The 18,805-nt window shown below is 40.3% G+C and overlaps 2 protein-coding genes across 2 annotated transcripts in view; both read right to left on the bottom strand.

Moving 5' to 3' along the window:
• The window catches only part of LOC124039065 (AT-rich interactive domain-containing protein 4B-like), a 908,546-nt gene that overhangs the window by 230,396 nt on the left and 659,345 nt on the right, over positions 1-18,805 (bottom strand). The gene's annotated exons all lie outside the window — the stretch shown is intronic.
• LOC124040452 (kelch domain-containing protein 3-like) overlaps positions 1-18,805 on the bottom strand; it is a 225,925-nt gene that overhangs the window by 75,253 nt on the left and 131,867 nt on the right. Inside the window, exons 9-10 of the mRNA XM_046357667.1 lie at positions 11,428-11,501; positions 8,721-8,799 (exon numbers count right to left, since the gene is read on the bottom strand). Coding sequence (XP_046213623.1) covers positions 8,721-8,799; positions 11,428-11,501 — 153 coding nt within the window. The remainder of the gene's footprint in view (positions 1-8,720; positions 8,800-11,427; positions 11,502-18,805) is intronic.

Genomic DNA, 18,805 nt, shown 5'->3' with positions numbered 1-18,805 from the left:
GAACATTAGTAGTAGTGGTAGCAGCTGACACGCAGAACACTATCAGAACATTAGTAGTAGTGGTAGCAGCTGACACGCAGAACATTATCAGAACATTAGTAGTCGTGGTAGCAGTTGACATGCAGAACATTATCGGAATATTAGTAGAAGTGGTAGCAGCTGACACGCGGAACATTATCAGAACATTATCAGAACATTAGTTGTAGTGGTAGCAGCTGACATGCAGAACATTATCAGAACATTAGTAGTAATGGTAGTAGCTGACACGCAGAACACTATCAGAACATTAGTAGTCGTGGTAGCAGCTGACATGCAGAACATTATCAGAACATTAGTAGTAGTGGTAGCAGCTGACATGTTGAACATTAGTAGTAGTGGTAGCAGCTGACATGCAGAACATTATCAGAACATTAGTAGTAGTGGTAGCAGCTGACATGCAGAACATCATCAGAACATTAGTAGTAGTGGTAGCAGCTGACATGCAGAACATTATCAGAACATTAGTTGTAGTGCTAGCAGCTGACACACAGAACATTATCAGAGCATTAGGAGTTGTGGTAGCAGGTGACATGCAGAACATCATCAGAACAGTAGTAGTACTGGTAGCAGATGACATGCAGAACATTAGTAGTAGTGGTAGCAGCTGAAATGTAGAACATTATCAGAACATTAGTAGTAGTGGTAGCAGCTGACATGCAGAACATTAGTAGTAGTGGTAGCAGATGACATGCAGAACATTATCAGAACATTAGTAGTAGTGGTAGCAGCTGACAGGCAGAACATTATCAGAACATTAGTAGGAGTGGTAGCAGCTGACACGCAGAACATTATCAGAACATTAGTAGTAGTGGTAGCAGATGACATGCAGAACATTAGTAGTAGTGGTAGCAGATGACATGCAGAACATTATCAGAACATTAGTAGTAGTGGTAGCAGCTGACATGCAGAACATTATCAGAACATTAGTTGTAGTGGTAGCAGCTGACATGCAGAACATTAGTAGTAGTGGTAGCAGCTGACATGTAGAACATTACCAGAACATTAGTAGTAGTGGTAGCAGCTGACATGCAGAACATTAGTAGTAGTGGTAGCAGCTGACAGGCAGAACATTATCAGAACATTAGTAGTAGTGGTAGCAGCTGACATGCAGAACATTAGTAGTAGTGGTAGCAGCTGACATGTTGAACATTATCAGAACATTAGTAGTACTGGTAGCAGCTGACATGCAGAAAATTATCAGAACATTAGTAGTACTGGTAGCAGCTGACATGCAGAACATTATCAGAACATTAGTAGTACTGGTAGCAGCTGACATGCAGAACATTAGTAGTAGTGGTAGCAGCTGACAAGCAGAACATTATCAGAACATTAGTAGTAGTGGTAGCAGCTGACACGCAGAACACTATCAGAACATTAGTAGTAGTGGTAGCAGCTGACACGCAGAACATTATCAGAACATTAGTAGTAGTGGTAGCAGCTGACATGCAGAACATTATCAGAACATTAGTAGAAGTGGTAGCAGCTGACACGCGGAACATTATCAGAACATTATCAGAACATTAGTTGTAGTGGTAGCAGCTGACATGCAGAACATTATCAGAACATTAGTAGTAATGGTAGTAGCTGACACGCAGAACACTATCAGAACATTAGTAGTCGTGGTAGCAGCTGACATGCAGAACATTATCAGAACATTAGTAGTAGTGGTAGCAGCTGACATGTTGAACATTAGTAGTAGTGGTAGCAGCTGACATGCAGAACATTATCAGAACATTAGTAGTAGTGGTAGCAGCTGACATGCAGAACATCATCAGAACATTAGTAGTAGTGGTAGCAGCTGACATGCAGAACATTATCAGAACATTAGTAGTAGTGGTAGAAGCTGACACGCAGAACATTATCAGAACATTAGGAGTTGTGGTAGCAGGTGACATGCAGAACATCATCAGAACAGTAGTAGTACTGGTAGCAGATGACATGCAGAACATTAGTAGTAGTGGTAGCAGCTGAAATGTAGAACATTATCAGAACATTAGTAGTAGTGGTAGCAGCTGACATGCAGAACATTAGTAGTAGTGGTAGCAGATGACATGCAGAACATTATCAGAACATTAGTAGTAGTGGTAGCAGCTGACAGGCAGAACATTATCAGAACATTAGTAGGAGTGGTAGCAGCTGACACGCAGAACATTATCAGAACATTAGTAGTAGTGGTAGCAGATGACATGCAGAACATTAGTAGTAGTGGTAGCAGATGACATGCAGAACATTATCAGAACATTAGTAGTAGTGGTAGCAGCTGACATGCAGAACATTATCAGAACATTAGTTGTAGTGGTAGCAGCTGACATGCAGAACATTAGTAGTAGTGGTAGCAGCTGACATGTAGAACATTACCAGAACATTAGTAGTAGTGGTAGCAGCTGACATGCAGAACATTAGTAGTAGTGGTAGCAGCTGACAGGCAGAACATTATCAGAACATTAGTAGTAGTGGAAGCAGCTGACATGCAGAACATTAGTAGTAGTGGTAGCAGATGACATGCAGAACATTATCAGAACATTAGTAGTAGTGGTAGCAGCTGACATGCAGAACATTAGTAGTAGTGGTAGCAGCTGACACGCAGAACATTATCAGAACATTAGCAGTTGTGGTAGCAGCTGACATGCAGAAAATTATCAGAACATTAGTTGTAGTGGTAGCAGCTGACACGCAGAACATTATCAGAACATTAGTAGTAGTGGTAGCAGCTGAAATACAGAACATTATCATAACATTAGTAGTAGTGGTAGCAGCTGACATGTTGAACATTATCAGAACATTAGTAGTACTGGTAGCAGCTGACATGCAGAAAATTATCAGAACATTAGTAGTACTGGTAGCAGCTGACATGCAGAACATTATCAGAACATTAGTAGTACTGGTAGCAGCTGACATGCAGAACATTAGTAGTCGTGGTAGCAGCTGACAAGCAGAACATTATCAGAACATTAGTAGTAGTGGTAGCAGCTGACACGCAGAACACTATCAGAACATTAGTAGTAGTGGTAGCAGCTGACACGCAGAACATTATCAGAACATTAGTAGTCGTGGTAGCAGTTGACATGCAAGAACATTATCGGAATATTAGTAGAAGTGGTAGCAGCTGACACGCAGAACATTATCAGAACATTATCAGAACATTAGTTGTAGTGGTAGCAGCTGACATGCAGAACATTATCAGAACATTAGTAGTAGTGGTAGCAGCTGACACGCAGAACACTATCAGAACATTAGTAGTCGTGGTAGCAGCTGACATGCAGAACATTATCAGAACATTAGTAGTAGTGGTAGCAGCTGACATGTTGCACATTAGTAGTAGTGGTAGCAGCTGACATGCAGAACATTATCAGAACATTAGTAGTAGTGGTAGCAGCTGACATGCAGAACATCATCAGAACATTAGTTGTAGTGCTAGCAGCTGACACACAGAACATTATCAGAGCATTAGTAGTAGTGGTAGCAGCTGACATGCAGAACATTAGTAGTAGTGGTAGCAGATGACATGCATAACATTATCAGAACATTAGTAGTAGTGGTAGCAGCTGACATGCAGAACATTATCAGAACATTAGTTGTAGTGGTAGCAGCTGACATGCAGAACATTAGTAGTAGTGGTAGCAGATGACATGCAGAACATTAGTAGTAGTGGTAGCAGCTGACAGGCAGAACATTATCAGAACATTAGTAGTAGTGGTAGCAGCTGACACGCAGAACATTATCAGAACATTAGCAGTTGTGTTAGCAGCTGACATGCAGAACATTATCAGAACATTAGTTGTAGTGGTAGCAGCTGACACGCAGAACATTATCAGAACATTAGTTGTAGTGGTAGCAGCTGACACGCAGAACATTATCAGAACATTAGTAGTAGTGGTAGCAGCTGACATACAGAACATTATCATAACATTAGTAGTAGTGGTAGCAGCTGACATGTTGAACATTATCAGAACATTAGTAGTACTGGTGGCAGCTGACATGTAGAACATTAGTAGTAGTGGTAGAAGCTGACACGCAGAACATTATCAGAACATTAGGAGTTGTGGTAGCAGGTGACATGCAGAACATCATCAGAACATTAGTAGTAGTGGTAGCAGCTGACATGCAGAACATTATCAGAACATTAGTTGTAGTGCTAGCAGCTGACACACAGAACATTATCAGAGCATTAGTAGTAGTGGTAGCAGCTGACATGCAGAACATTAGTAGTAGTGGTAGGACATGACATGCATAACATTATCAGAACATTAGTAGTAGTGGTAGCAGCTGACATGCAGAACATTATCAGAACATTAGTTGTAGTGCTAGCAGCTGACACACAGAACATTATCAGAGCATTAGTAGTAGTGGTAGCAGCTGACATGCAGAACATTAGTAGTAGTGGTAGCACATGACATGCATAACATTATCAGAACATTAGTAGTAGTGGTAGCAGCTGACATGCAGAACATTATCGGAACATTAGTTGTAGTGGTAGCAGCTGACATGCAGAACATTAGTAGTAGTGGTAGCAGCTGACATGTAGAACATTATCAGAACATTAGTAGTAGTGGTAGCAGCTGGCATGAAGAACATTATCAGAACATTAGTTGTAGTGGTAGCAGCTGACATGCAGAACATTATCAGAACATTAGTAGTAGTGGTAGCAGCTGACATGTTGAACATTAGTAGTAGTGGTAGCAGCTGACATGCAGAACATTATCAGAACATTAGTAGTCGTGGTGGCAGCTGACATGCAGAACATTATCAGAACATTAGTAGTAGTGGTAGCAGCTGGCATGAAGAACATTATCAGAACATTAGTAGTAGTGGTAGCAGCTGACATGTAGAACATTAGTAGTAGTGTTAGAAGCTGACACGCAGAACATTATCAGAACATTAGGAGTTGTGGTAGCAGGTGACATGCAGAACATCATCAGAACATTAGTAGTAGTGGTAGCAGCTGACATGCAGAACATTATCAGAACATTAGTTGTAGTGCTAGCAGCTGACACACAGAACATTATCAGAGCATTAGTAGTAGTGGTAGCAGCTGACATGCAGAACATTAGTAGTAGTGGTAGCACATGACATGCATAACATTATCAGAACATTAGTAGTAGTGGTAGCAGCTGACATGCAGAACATTATCGGAACATTAGTTGTAGTGGTAGCAGCTGACATGCAGAACATTAGTAGTAGTGGTAGCAGCTGACATGTAGAACATTATCAGAACATTAGTAGTAGTGGTAGCAGCTGGCATGAAGAACATTATCAGAACATTAGTTGTAGTGGTAGCAGCTGACATGCAGAACATCATCAGAACATTAGTAGTAGTGGTAGCAGCTGACATGCAGAGCAAGAGTAGTAGTGGTATCAGATGACATGCAGAACATTATCAGAACATTAGTAGTAGTGGTAGCAGCTGAAATGTAGAACATTAGTAGTAGTGGTAGCAGATGACATGCAGAACATCAGTAGTAGTGGTAGCAGATGACACGCAGAACATTACCAAAACATTAGTAGTAGTGGTAGCAGCTGACATGCAGAACATTAGTAGTAGTGGTAGCAGCTGACATGCAGAACATTAGTAGTAGTGGTAGCAGCTGACACGCAGAACATTATCAGAACATTAGGAGTTGTGGTAGCAGCTGAACATTAGTAGTAGTGGTAGCAGCTGACACGCAGAACATTATCAGAACATTAGGAGTAGTGGTTGCAGCTGACATGCAGAACATTAGTAGTAGTGGTAGCAGCTGACATGCAGAACATTATCAGAACATTAGGAGTAGTGGTTGCAGCTGACATGCAGAACATTAGTAGTAGTGGTAGCAGCTGACACGCAGAACATTGTGAGAACATTAGTAGTAGTGGTAGCAGCTGACACGCAGAACACTATCAGAACATTAGTAGTAGTGGTAGCAGCTGACACGCAGAACATTGTGAGAACATTAGTAGTAGTGGTAGCAGCTGACACGCAGAACATTATCAGAACATTAGTTGTAGTGGTAGCAGCTGACATGTAGAACATTATCAGAACATTAGTAGTAGTGGTACAAGCTGACACGCAGAACATTATCAGAACATTAGTAGTAGTGGTAGCAGATCACATGAAACATTAGTAGTAGTAGCAGATGAAATGTAGAACATTAGTAGTAGTGGTAGCAGTTGAAATGTAGAACATTATCAGAACATTAGCAGTTGTGGTAGCAGCTGACATACAGAACATTATCAGAACATTAGTTGTAGTGGTAGCAGCTGACACGCAGAACATTATCAGAACATTAGTAGTAGTGGTTGCAGCTGACATACAGAACATTATCAGAACATTAGTAGTAGTGGTAGCAGCTGACATGTTGAACATTATCAGAACATTAGTAGTAGTGGTAGCAGCTGACATGTAGAACATTATCAGAACATTAGTAGTAGTGGTAGCAGTTGACATGTAGAACATTATCAGAACATTAGTAGTACTGGTAGCAGCTGACATGCAGAACATTATCAGAACATTAGTAGTAGTGGTAGCAGCTGACATGCAGAACATTAGTAGTAGTGGTAGCAGATGACATGCAGAACATTATCAGAACATTAGTAGTAGTGGTAGCAGCTGACAGGCAGAACATTAGTTGTAGTGGTAGCAGATGACATGCAGAACATTATCAGAACATTAGTAGTAGTGGTAGCAGCTGACACACAGAACATTATCAGAACATTAGTAGTCGTGGTAGCAGCTGACATGCAGAACATTATCAGAACATTAGTATTACTGGTAGCAGCTGACATGCAGAACATTAGTAGTCGTGGTAGCAGATGACATGCAGAACATTATCAGAACATTAGTAGTAGTGGTAGCAGCTGACATGTAGAACATTATCAGAACATTAGTAGTAGTGGTAGCAGTTGACATGTAGAACATTATCAGAACATTAGTAGTAGTGGTAGCAGTTGACATGTAGAACATTATCAGAACATTAGTAGTAGTGGTAGCAGCTGACATGTTGAACATTATCAGAACATTAGTAGTAGTGGTAGCAGCTGACATGTAGAACATTATCAGAACATTAGTAGTAGTGGTAGCAGTTGACATGTAGAACATTATCAGAACATTAGTAGTACTGGTAGCAGCTGACATGCAGAACATTATCAGAACATTAGTAGTAGTGGTAGCAGCTGACATGCAGAACATTAGTAGTAGTGGTAGCAGATGACATGCAGAACATTATCAGAACATTAGTAGTAGTGGTAGCAGCTGACAGGCAGAACATTAGTTGTAGTGGTAGCAGATGACATGCAGAACATTATCAGAACATTAGTAGTAGTGGTAGCAGCTGACACACAGAACATTATCAGAACATTAGTAGTCGTGGTAGCAGCTGACATGCAGAACATTATCAGAACATTAGTATTACTGGTAGCAGCTGACATGCAGAACATTAGTAGTCGTGGTAGCAGATGACATGTAGAACATTATCAGAACATTAGTAGTAGTGGTAGCAGTTGACATGTAGAACATTATCAGAACATTAGTAGTAGTGGTAGCAGCTGACATGTTGAACATTATCAGAACATTAGTAGTAGTGGTAGCAGCTGACATGTAGAACATTATCAGAACATTAGTAGTAGTGGTAGCAGTTGACATGTAGAACATTATCAGAACATTAGTAGTACTGGTAGCAGCTGACATGCAGAACATTATCAGAACATTAGTAGTAGTGGTAGCAGCTGACATGCAGAACATTAGTAGTAGTGGTAGCAGATGACATGCAGAACATTATCAGAACATTAGTAGTAGTGGTAGCAGCTGACAGGCAGAACATTAGTTGTAGTGGTAGCAGATGACATGCAGAACATTATCAGAACATTAGTAGTAGTGGTAGCAGCTGACACACAGAACATTATCAGAACATTAGTAGTCGTGGTAGCAGCTGACATGCAGAACATTATCAGAACATTAGTATTACTGGTAGCAGCTGACATGCAGAACATTAGTAGTCGTGGTAGCAGATGACATGCAGAACATTATCAGAACATTAGTAGTAGTGGTAGCAGCTGACATGTAGAACATTATCAGAACATTAGTAGTAGTGGTAGCAGTTGACATGTAGAACATTATCAGAACATTAGTAGTAGTGGTAGCAGTTGACATGTAGAACATTATCAGAACATTAGTAGTAGTGGTAGCAGCTGACATGCAGAACATTATCAGAACATTAGTAGTAGTGGTAGCAGTTGACATGTAGAACATTATCAGAACATTAGTAGTACTGGTAGCAGCTGACATGCAGAACATTATCAGAACATTAGTAGTAGTGGTAGCAGCTGACATGCAGAACATTATCAGAACATTAGTTGTCAAGCGTGGAATATAAAACGATGACCATATAATGGGACGAGACACTGGCAAGGCTGTGCAATAGTAACTAGAAAATAAAGGGGTGATAAAATAACCCATATGAGTACTGGTTGGGGAAGAAGTGGAAGAGAGAAGAGAGAAGAGAGAAGAAGAGGAGATATGGGGAGAAGGAGGGAAGAAGAGAATAGACAATATGTCTGGTTTCATGAGGAATGGAAGATAAGAGGACGAGAGGGAAGATGAGGAAGAGGAAGAAGAGAAAAGAGGAAGAGTGAAAAGGAGGATAAAAGGAAGTGAAGGAGAGAGAAGGACAAAAGGAAGAAGAGTAGGAAAGAAAATGAAGAATTACCTGATGTCGTGTGGTAGACCACCCTGGTCAAGACTGTAGTTAATAACAGCTAGCTGGCATAATGTCTTCAGATTAGGACCTGGTACAGCAGGAGACAAAAACACCTTTAACATGATGAGTCACAGGACGTATCATAGCTCTAATCATTCACACAAAGAGAGTCAATTTATTTGACCCATTAAACATCTTCAGTAGAAGGTTAGGATTTAGCAAGTGACATCAATAAGGGATCATAGCTTTCACCTGGATTCACCTGGCCAGTCTGTCATGCAAAGGGCAGGAGTAATTAATGTTTTGTAAAGAGTGTATTATGGACATTTTCTGAAATTACAACAAAAATAGAACTGTTTGGCCATTATGACCAAAGTTATGTTTGGAAGAAAAAGGGGGAGGCTTCCACACCGAAGAACACCATCCCAACTGTGAAGCACGGGGGTGGCAGCATCATGTTATGGGGGGTGCTTTGCTGCAGGAGGGACTGGTGCACTTCACAAAATAAATGGCATCATGAGGAGGGAAAATTATGTGGGAATTTTTACTAGGATTAAATGTCAGGAATTGTAAAAAACTGAGTTGAAATTTATTTGGCTAAGACTTCAACTGTATTAATTACACTTTGGATGGTATAACAATATACCCAGTCACTACAAAAATACAGGTGTATTTTTTTAGATAAACTTTTGTTATTGACCAAATACTTATTTTCCACCATAATTTGCAAATAGATTCATTAAAAATCCTACAATGTGATTTTCTGGATTTTTTTCCCTCATTTTGTCTGTCATAGTTTTTTTATTTATTTTATTTTAACCTTTATTTAACCAGGCAAGTCAGTTAAGAACAAATTCTTATTTTCAATGACGGCCCTAGGAACAGTGGGTTAACTGCCTGTTCAGGGGCAGAACGACAGATTTGTACCTTGTCAGCTTGGGGGTTTGAACTCGCAACCTTCTGGTTACCAGTCCAACGCTCTAACCACTAGGCTATGGTTGAACCACTAGGCTATACCTATGATGAAAATTACAGGCCTCTCATCTTTTTACGTAGGGGAACTTGCACAATCAGTGGCTGATTAAATACTTTTTTGCCCCACTGTATAAGCCTCCTGAACAGCTAATCAAATGGCTTCCCAGACTATTTGCACCCCCCCCCCTATGCTGCTGCTACTCTCTGTTATTATCAATGCATTGTCACCTTAATAACTCTACCTAAATGTAGATATTACCTCAAATACCTCGATAATGGTGCCCCCGCACATTGATTCTGTACCGGTACCCCCTGTATATAGCTTCCACATTGACTCTGTACCGGTACCCCCTGTATATAGCCTCCACATTGACTCTGTACCGGTACCCCCTGTATATAGCCTCCACATTGACTCTGTACCGGTACCCCCTGTATATAGCCTCCACATTGACTCTGTACCGGTACCCCTGTATATAGCCCCGCTATTGTTATTTACGGCTGCTATTTAATCATTTGTTATTCTTATTTTCTTAATACTGCATTGTTGGTTAAGGGCTTTGAAGTAAGCATTTCACCTGTTGTATTCTGCGTATGTAACAAATGAAATTGGATTTGAAAGGCACCACTGAGTACCACTTCATATTTTCAAGGATGGCTGAATCATGTTATGGGTATGCTTTTCGTTCATTTTCTTGTCGTGATGTGTTTTGCCCTATATTTTTTATCCCAGCCCCCAACCCCACAGGAGGCCTTTTGGTAGGCCATCATTGTTCTTAACTGACTTGCCTAGTTAAATAAAGGTTAAGTTAAAAATAAAATAAAATTCATTGGCAAGGACTAGGAGATTTTTTTAGGATGAAAATAAACGTAATAGAGAGAGGCACAGGCCAAATTTGAGAAAACCCTGTTTCAGTCTGCTTTCCAGCAGACACAGGGAGACAAATTCACCTTTCAGCAAGACAATAACCCAAAACACGGCCAAATATACACTGGAGTTGCTTACCAAGACGACATTGAATGTTCCTGAGTGGCCTAGTTACAGTTTTGATTTAAATCGTCTTGAAAATCTATTGCAAGACTTGGAAATGTCTGTCTAGCGATGATCAACAACCAATTTGACAGAGCTTGAATAATTAGAAATGACGGGTTATTGCGTGTAGATGGGTGAGAAAAAAAATCTATTTAATCCATCCGTTCATCCACCTCTGGCCTGCTCGCCTCCCTACCACTGAGGAAGTACAGTTCCCGCTCAGCCCAGTCAAAACTGTTCGCTGCTCTGGCCCCCCAATGGTGGAACAAACTCCCTCACGACGCCAGGACAGCGGAGTCAATCACCACCTTCCGGAGACACCTGAAACCCCACCTCTTTAAGGAATACCTAGGATAGGATAAGTAATCCTTCTCACCCCCCCTTTAAGATTTAGATGCACTATTGTAAAGTGACTGTTCTACTGGATGTCATAAGGTGAATGCACCTTATAGCGTCTGCTAAATGACTTAAATGTAATGTAAATGTAATTTTGAATTCAGGCTGTAACAAAATAAGTCTATAAACACTTTCTGACTGTAGGTGTTTACTATGACCAGGTCATTCACTCTCATTCATTCATTGTTTATTTGACTTTTGTTTATTATCTATTTCACTTTGTTTGGCAATGTAAACATATGTTTATCATGCCAATAAACACCTTTGAATTGAAAGAGAGAGTGAATGAGTGTGAGAACGAGAGGGGATACTTACTGAAGTCTAGTATGTAGAGGTCAGAATGATCCATGAGGTTAAACTCATCTCCCATCCCCTGTTCTGGACATGGGCTGTAGAGAGGAGACATGTTAGATACCCTGCTGTTCTGGACATGGGCTGTAGAGAGGAGACATGTTAGTTACCCTGCTGTTCTGGACATGGGCTGTAGAGAGGAGACATGTTAGTTACCCTGCTGTTCTGGACATGGGCTGTAGAGAGGAGACATGTTAGTTACCCTGCTGTTCTGGACATGGGCTGTAGAGAGGAGACATGTTAGATACCCTGCTGTTCTGGACATGGGCTGTAGAGAGGAGACATGTTAGATACCCTGCTGTTCTGGACATGGGCTGTAGAGAGGAGACATGTTAGTTACCCTGCTGTTCTGGACATGGGCTGTAGAGAGGAGACATGTTAGATACCCTGCTGTTCTGGACATGGGCTGTAGAGAGGAGACATGTTAGATACCCTGCTGTTCTGGACATGGGCTGTAGAGAGGAGACATGTTAGATACCCTGCTGTTCTGGACATGGGCTGTAGAGAGGAGACATGTTAGTTACCCTGCTGTTCTGGACATGGGCTGTAGAGAGGAGACATGTTAGTTACCCTGCTGTTCTGGACATGGGCTGTAGAGAGGAGACATGTTAGTTACCCTGCTGTTCTGGACATGGGCTGTAGAGAGGAGACATGTTAGTTACCCTGCTGTTCTGGACATGGGCTGTAGAGAGGAGACAACATGTTAGTTACCCTGCTGTTCTGGACATGGTTACCCTGCTGGACATGGGCTGTAGAGAGGAGACTGTAGAGAGGAGACATGTTAGTTACCCTGCTGTTCTGGACATGGGCTGTAGAGAGGAGACAACATGTTAGTTACCCTGCTGTTCTGGACATGGGCTGGCTCTCACACTGCTGCCCGAGACATGGAGCCCTTGAGGCTGGGGCCTTAAGGACATTTACTCTTCCTTGATGCATTGAACTTCTTGAACCTCCTTGATGCATACAAGACCCTACCCCGCCCTCTGTTCTGCAAATCTGACCACAACTCCATTTTGCTTCTCCCCTCCTATAGGCAGAAACAAGGACCACTCAACGCTGCTCAGACCAATTGGAATCCACACTTCAAGATTATTTTGATAACGCGGACTGGGACATGTTCGGGGCAGCCTCAGAGAATAATATAGATTTATACGCTAATTCGGTGAGTGAGTTTATAAGGAAGTGCATAGGAGATGCTGTACCTAGTTTTACTATTAAACCTATCCGAACCAAAAACTGTGGATAGATGGCGGCATTCGTGCAAAGCTGAAAGCGCGAACCACCTCATTTAACCATGGATAGATGACCGAGAATATGAGCGAATACAAACAGTGTAGTTATTCCCTCTGCAAGGCAATCAAACAAGCGACATGTCAGTATAGGGTCAAAGTGGAGTCACAATTCAACGGCTTAGACACGAGATGTGGCGGAGTCTACAGACAATCAAAGATTACAAAAAGAAAATCAGCCGACGTCCAGACAAACTAAACACCTTCTTTGTCCGCTTTAAACCACTTAAGACTAGCCCTCAATTACTGCCCCCTTTGGAGGAAGCGCGTGCCCATAGTAAACTGAAAATATTTTTGTCCCAAAATTGCTAATATATGCATATAATAATTATTATTGAATAGAAAACACTCTAAAGTTTCTAAAACCGTTTAAATTATGTCTGTATGTAAAGCAGAACTCTCAGGGCAGCCTTTCTCCCAAACTCTCTCTTGTGAAGAGAAAAGTTGGGTCAACTTTGACGTCATCGCCCCCACCCTTCCCAGGCAGCTACCGATCTGGGAACAGTATGTATTTGTTCAGCGCGATGCCTGCTTTCAAATGGCGGATTCATTGTTAGAATCCCATGAGCCCTCGTCGTTTGGCGGGCGAAAATGCTCGAGTCACTCTCAAATTACATGCACTCTATTGCGCGCGGCCGATTTGGGGGACGTTCTTTTCCATGATCCAGCAATTGAAGCCGGTTTGTCTGTTCGCGCTGTTCATTGTTTTACATGTTCATTGTTTTACATGTTAAACATCATAAAGCTCGATTCTGCACATAGTTTGACCAGTTTAGTCGACATATAATATGTAAATTGGAAGTTTTGATGCGCAAGAGTGCTGGACCAGAAGTAATTTTGGATGCATTTCAGCTGAAGCTGTTAGCATATGCTAATACAGAGACACACAACGTGAAACCAAACGATGTATTGGGTAAGTATGACTCCTTCTATGTCTTCTGATCGAAGAACATCAAAGGTAAGGGAATATTTATGTGGTTATTTTGGGTTTCTGTGGACTCCAAACGTAGAGGAGACATACTGCTAATATCTGAGCGCCGTCTCATTGTATAGCCCAGTGAACGATTTCTGTAACGTTAAAAATACATTTAATACAGCGGTTGCATTAAGAAGAAGTGTATCTTTGTCACTATATGTAGAACATGTATATTTAGTCATGTTTATTGCTTGTTATCTGATGTTATCTGTCGGAGCTATCATCATTTCTCCGGACATTTGAGTAGCATTTTTTAAATGTCGTCATTGTAAACAGAGATTTATGGATATAAATGGCATATTATTGAAAAAAAAAAAAATGTACTGTGTAACATGTAATATTACTGTCATCTGATGAAGATTTTCAAAAGGTTAGTGAATTATTTATTTTTTAATCCTACTTTTAAATTTTATATTTTCTGGGACAAAATGGCTGCCGCTTGTCTTTTGTTTCGGTGGTGATCTAATATAAATATGTGCTATGTTTTCGCCGTAAAACATTTTCGAAATCTGACTTGCTGTGTAGATGAACAAGGTGTTTATCTTTCATTTGAGCTATTGGACTTGTTAATGTGTGGAGGTTAAATATTTCTAAGAATATTTATTTACATTTTGCGTTATGGTAATGAGCTTGAGCCGTAGTCACGATCCCGGATCCGGGATGGGGAGCATCAAGAGGTTGGCAGTGCCACCGACGCAGCCCACTACCAAGGACCATGGGCTCTCCATCTCCGTGGCCGACGTGAGTAAGACATTTAACCGGGTACATCGCGAGGCTGAGTATGAGAGTATGCTCAGACCAGCTGTCTGATGTGTTTACGGACATATTCAATCTCTCCCTATCCCAGTCTGCTGTCCCCATATGCTTCAAGATGGCCAACAAAGATAACTGAACTAAATGATTATCATACTAAACACTACTACTACCAAGTTTACTAAACACTACTACTACTAAGTGTACCAAACACTACTACTAATACTAAGTGTACTAAACACTACTCCTAATACTCTGTGTACTAAACACTACTACCACCAAGTGTACTAAACACTACTACTACTAAGTGTACTAAACACTACTACTACTACTAAGTGTAATAAACACTACTACTACTACTAAACACTACTACTACTTCTACCACTAAGTGTACTAAACACTACTACTACTACTAAGTGTACTAAACACTACTACTACTAAGTGTACTAAACACTACTACTAACACTAAGTGTACTAAACACTACTACTAAGTGTACTAAACACTACTACTACTTTTACCACTAAGTGTACTAAACACTACTACTACTAAGTGTACTAAACACTACTACTACTAAGTGTACTAAACACTACTACTAATACTAAGTGTACTAAACGCTACTACTAATACTAAGTGTACTCAACACAACTACTATGTGTACTAAAAACTACTACTACTTCTACTACTACTAATAATATGCGTACTAAACACTACTACTAATACTATGTGTACTAAACACTACTAATACTACTACTACAACTACTAAGTGTACTAAACACTACTACTACTACTTCTACTAAGTGTACTAAACACTACTACTACTAATACTACCAAGTGTACTAAACACTACTACTACTAAGTGGACTAAATACTACTACTACACACTACTCCTATGTGTAATAAACACTACTATGTGTACTAAACACTACTACTAAGTGTACTAAACACTACTACTACACACTACTCCCACGTGTAATAAACACTACTATGTGTACTAAACACTACATGTACTAAAAACGAATACTACTTCTACTACTAAGTGTACTAAACACTACTACTACCAAGTGTACTAAACACTACTACTACTACTAAGTGTCCTAAACACTACTACTTCTAGTACGAAGTGCACTAAATACTACAAGTCCTAAACACTACTACTACGTGTCCTAAACACTACTACTACTTCTACTACTAAGTGTACTAAACACTATGTGTCCTAAACACTACTACTACATGTCCTAAACACTACTACTACATGTCCTAAACACTACGTGTTCTAAACACTACTACTACGTGTCCTAAACACTACTACTACGTGTCCTAAACACTACTACTACTATGTGTCCTAAACACTACTACTACTTCTACTACTAAGTGTACTAAACACTATGTGTCCTAAACACTACTACTACATGTCCTAAACACTACTACTACGTGCCCTAAACACTACTACTACGTGTCCTAAACACTACTACTACTTCTACTACTAAGTGTACTAAACACTATGTGTCCTAAACACTACTACTACATGTCCTAAACACTACGTGTTCTAAACACTACTACTATGTGTCCTAAACACTACTACTACGTGTCCTAAACACTACTACTACGTGTCCTAAACACTACTACTACTTCTACTACTAAGTGTACTAAACACTATGTGTCCTAAACACTACTACTACGTGTCCTAAACACTACTACTATTTCTACTACTAAGTGTACTAAACACTACATGCCCTAAACACTACTACTATGTGTCCTAAACACTACTACTACGTGCCCTAAACACTACTACTACGTGTCCTAAACATGACTACTACAGGTCCTAAACACTACTACTACATGTCCTAAACACTACATGTCCTAAACACTAATACGACGTGTCCTAAACACGACTACTACATGTCCTAAACACGACTACTACGTGCCCTAAACACTACTAATACGTGTCCTAAACACGACTACTACATGTCCTAAACACTACTACTACGTGCCCTAAACATGACTACTACATGTCCTAAACACTACTACTACATGTCCTAAACACTACTACTACGTGTCCTAAACAACACTACTACTACTACGTGTCCTAAACACTACTACTACATGTCCTAAACACTACATGTCCTAAACACTAATACGACGTGTCCTAAACACGACTACTACATGTCCTAAACACTACTACTACGTGCCCTAAACACTACTACTACGTGCCCTAAACACTACTATGTGTCCTAAACACTACTACTACGTGTCCTAAACACTACTATTACATGTCCTAAACACTACATGTCCTAAACACTAATACTACGTGTCCTAAACACTACTACTATGTGTCCTAAACACTACTACTACGTGTCCTAAACACGACTACTACATGTCCTAAACACTACATGTCCTAAACACTAATACGACGTGTACTAAACACTACTACTACTTCTACTACTAAGTGTACTAAACACTACTACTACTACTACTACGTGTCCTAAACACTACTACTATTTCTAATAATAAGTGTACTAAACACTACATGCCCTAAACACTACTATGTGTCCTAAACACTACTACTACGTGCCCTAAACACTACTACTACGTGTCCTAAACATGACTACTACAGGTCCTAAACACTACTCCTACATGTCCTAAACACTACATGTCCTAAACACTAATACGACGTGTCCTAAACACGACTACTACATGTCCTAAACACTACTACTACGTGCCCTAAACACTACTAAAACGTGTCCTAAACACGACTACTACATGTCCTAAACACTATACCACTACTAATAATGTTCTGATAATGTTCAACATGTCAGCTGCTACTACTACTAGTAATGTTCTGATAATGTTCTGCAACAGTACTACCACTACTACTAATGTTCTGCTGTCAGCTGCTACCACTACTATGTTCTGATAATGTTCTGCATGTCACTGCTAACTACTACAATGTTCTGATAATGTTCTACATGTCAACTGCTACCACTACTACTAATGTTCTGCATGTCAGCTAAACCACTACTACTAATGTTCTAAAATGTTCTACTGTCAGGTCCTACCACTACTACTAATGTTTGATAATGTTCTGCATGTCCTAAACTATTAATGTTCCGACAATGTTCTGCATGTCAGCTGTTACCACTACTACTAATGTTCTGTTAATGTTCAACATGTCAGCTGCTACCACTACCAGGGTGGTCCTGTAGCTCAGTTGGTAGAGCATGGCGCTAAAACGGGAAGTGGGTTCAATCCCGGGACCACCCATACGTAGAATGTATGCACACATGACTGTAAGTCATAAAAGTCCTAAATGGCACTATTATTATTATTATTACTACTACGTGCCCTAAACACGACTACTACATGTCCTAAACACTACTACTACATGTCCTAAACACTACTACTACGTGTCCTAAACAACACTACTACTACTACGTGTCCTAAACACTACTACTACATGTCCTAAACACTACATGTCCTAAACACTAATACGACGTGTCCTAAACACGACTACTACATGTCCTAAACACTACTACTACGTGCCCTAAACACTACTACTACGTGCCCTAAACACTACTACTACGTGCCCTAAACACTACTACTACGTGCCCTAAACACTACTACTACGTGCCCTAAACACTACTACTACGTGCCCTAAACACTACTATGTGTCCTAAACACTACTACTACGTGTCCTAAACACTACTATTACATGTCCTAAACACTACATGTCCTAAACACTAATACTACGTGTCCTAAACACTACTACTATGTGTCCTAAACACTACTACTACGTGTCCTAAACACGACTACTACATGTCCTAAACACTACATGTCCTAAACACTAATACGACGTGTACTAAACACTACTACTACTTCTACTACTATGTGTACTAAACACTACTACTACTACTACTAAGTGTACTAAACACTACTACTACTTCTACTACTAAGTGTACTACATTTACATTACATTTAAGTCATTTAGCAGACGCTCTTATCCAGAGCGACTTACAAATTGGTGCATTCACCTTATGACATCCAGTGGGACAGTCACTTAACAATAGTGCATCTAAAACTTAGGGGGGGTGGGGTGAGAGGGAACACTACGTGTCCTAAACACTACTACTACATGTCCGAAAAACTACTACTACGTGTCCTAAACACTACTACTACGTGTCCTAAACAACACTACTACTACTACGTGTCCTAAACACTACTACTACTTCTACTACTAAGTGTACTAAACACTACATGTCCTAAACACTACTACTACCTACATGTCCTAAACACTACTACTACGTGTCCTAAACACTACTACTATGT

This window comes from Oncorhynchus gorbuscha, linkage group LG07 (assembly GCF_021184085.1).
Source record: "Oncorhynchus gorbuscha isolate QuinsamMale2020 ecotype Even-year linkage group LG07, OgorEven_v1.0, whole genome shotgun sequence".
Lineage (NCBI taxonomy): Eukaryota > Metazoa > Chordata > Actinopteri > Salmoniformes > Salmonidae > Oncorhynchus > Oncorhynchus gorbuscha.
The sequence above is the reverse complement of the archived record's forward strand: the minus strand, read 5'-3'. Positions and strand labels throughout refer to the sequence as shown.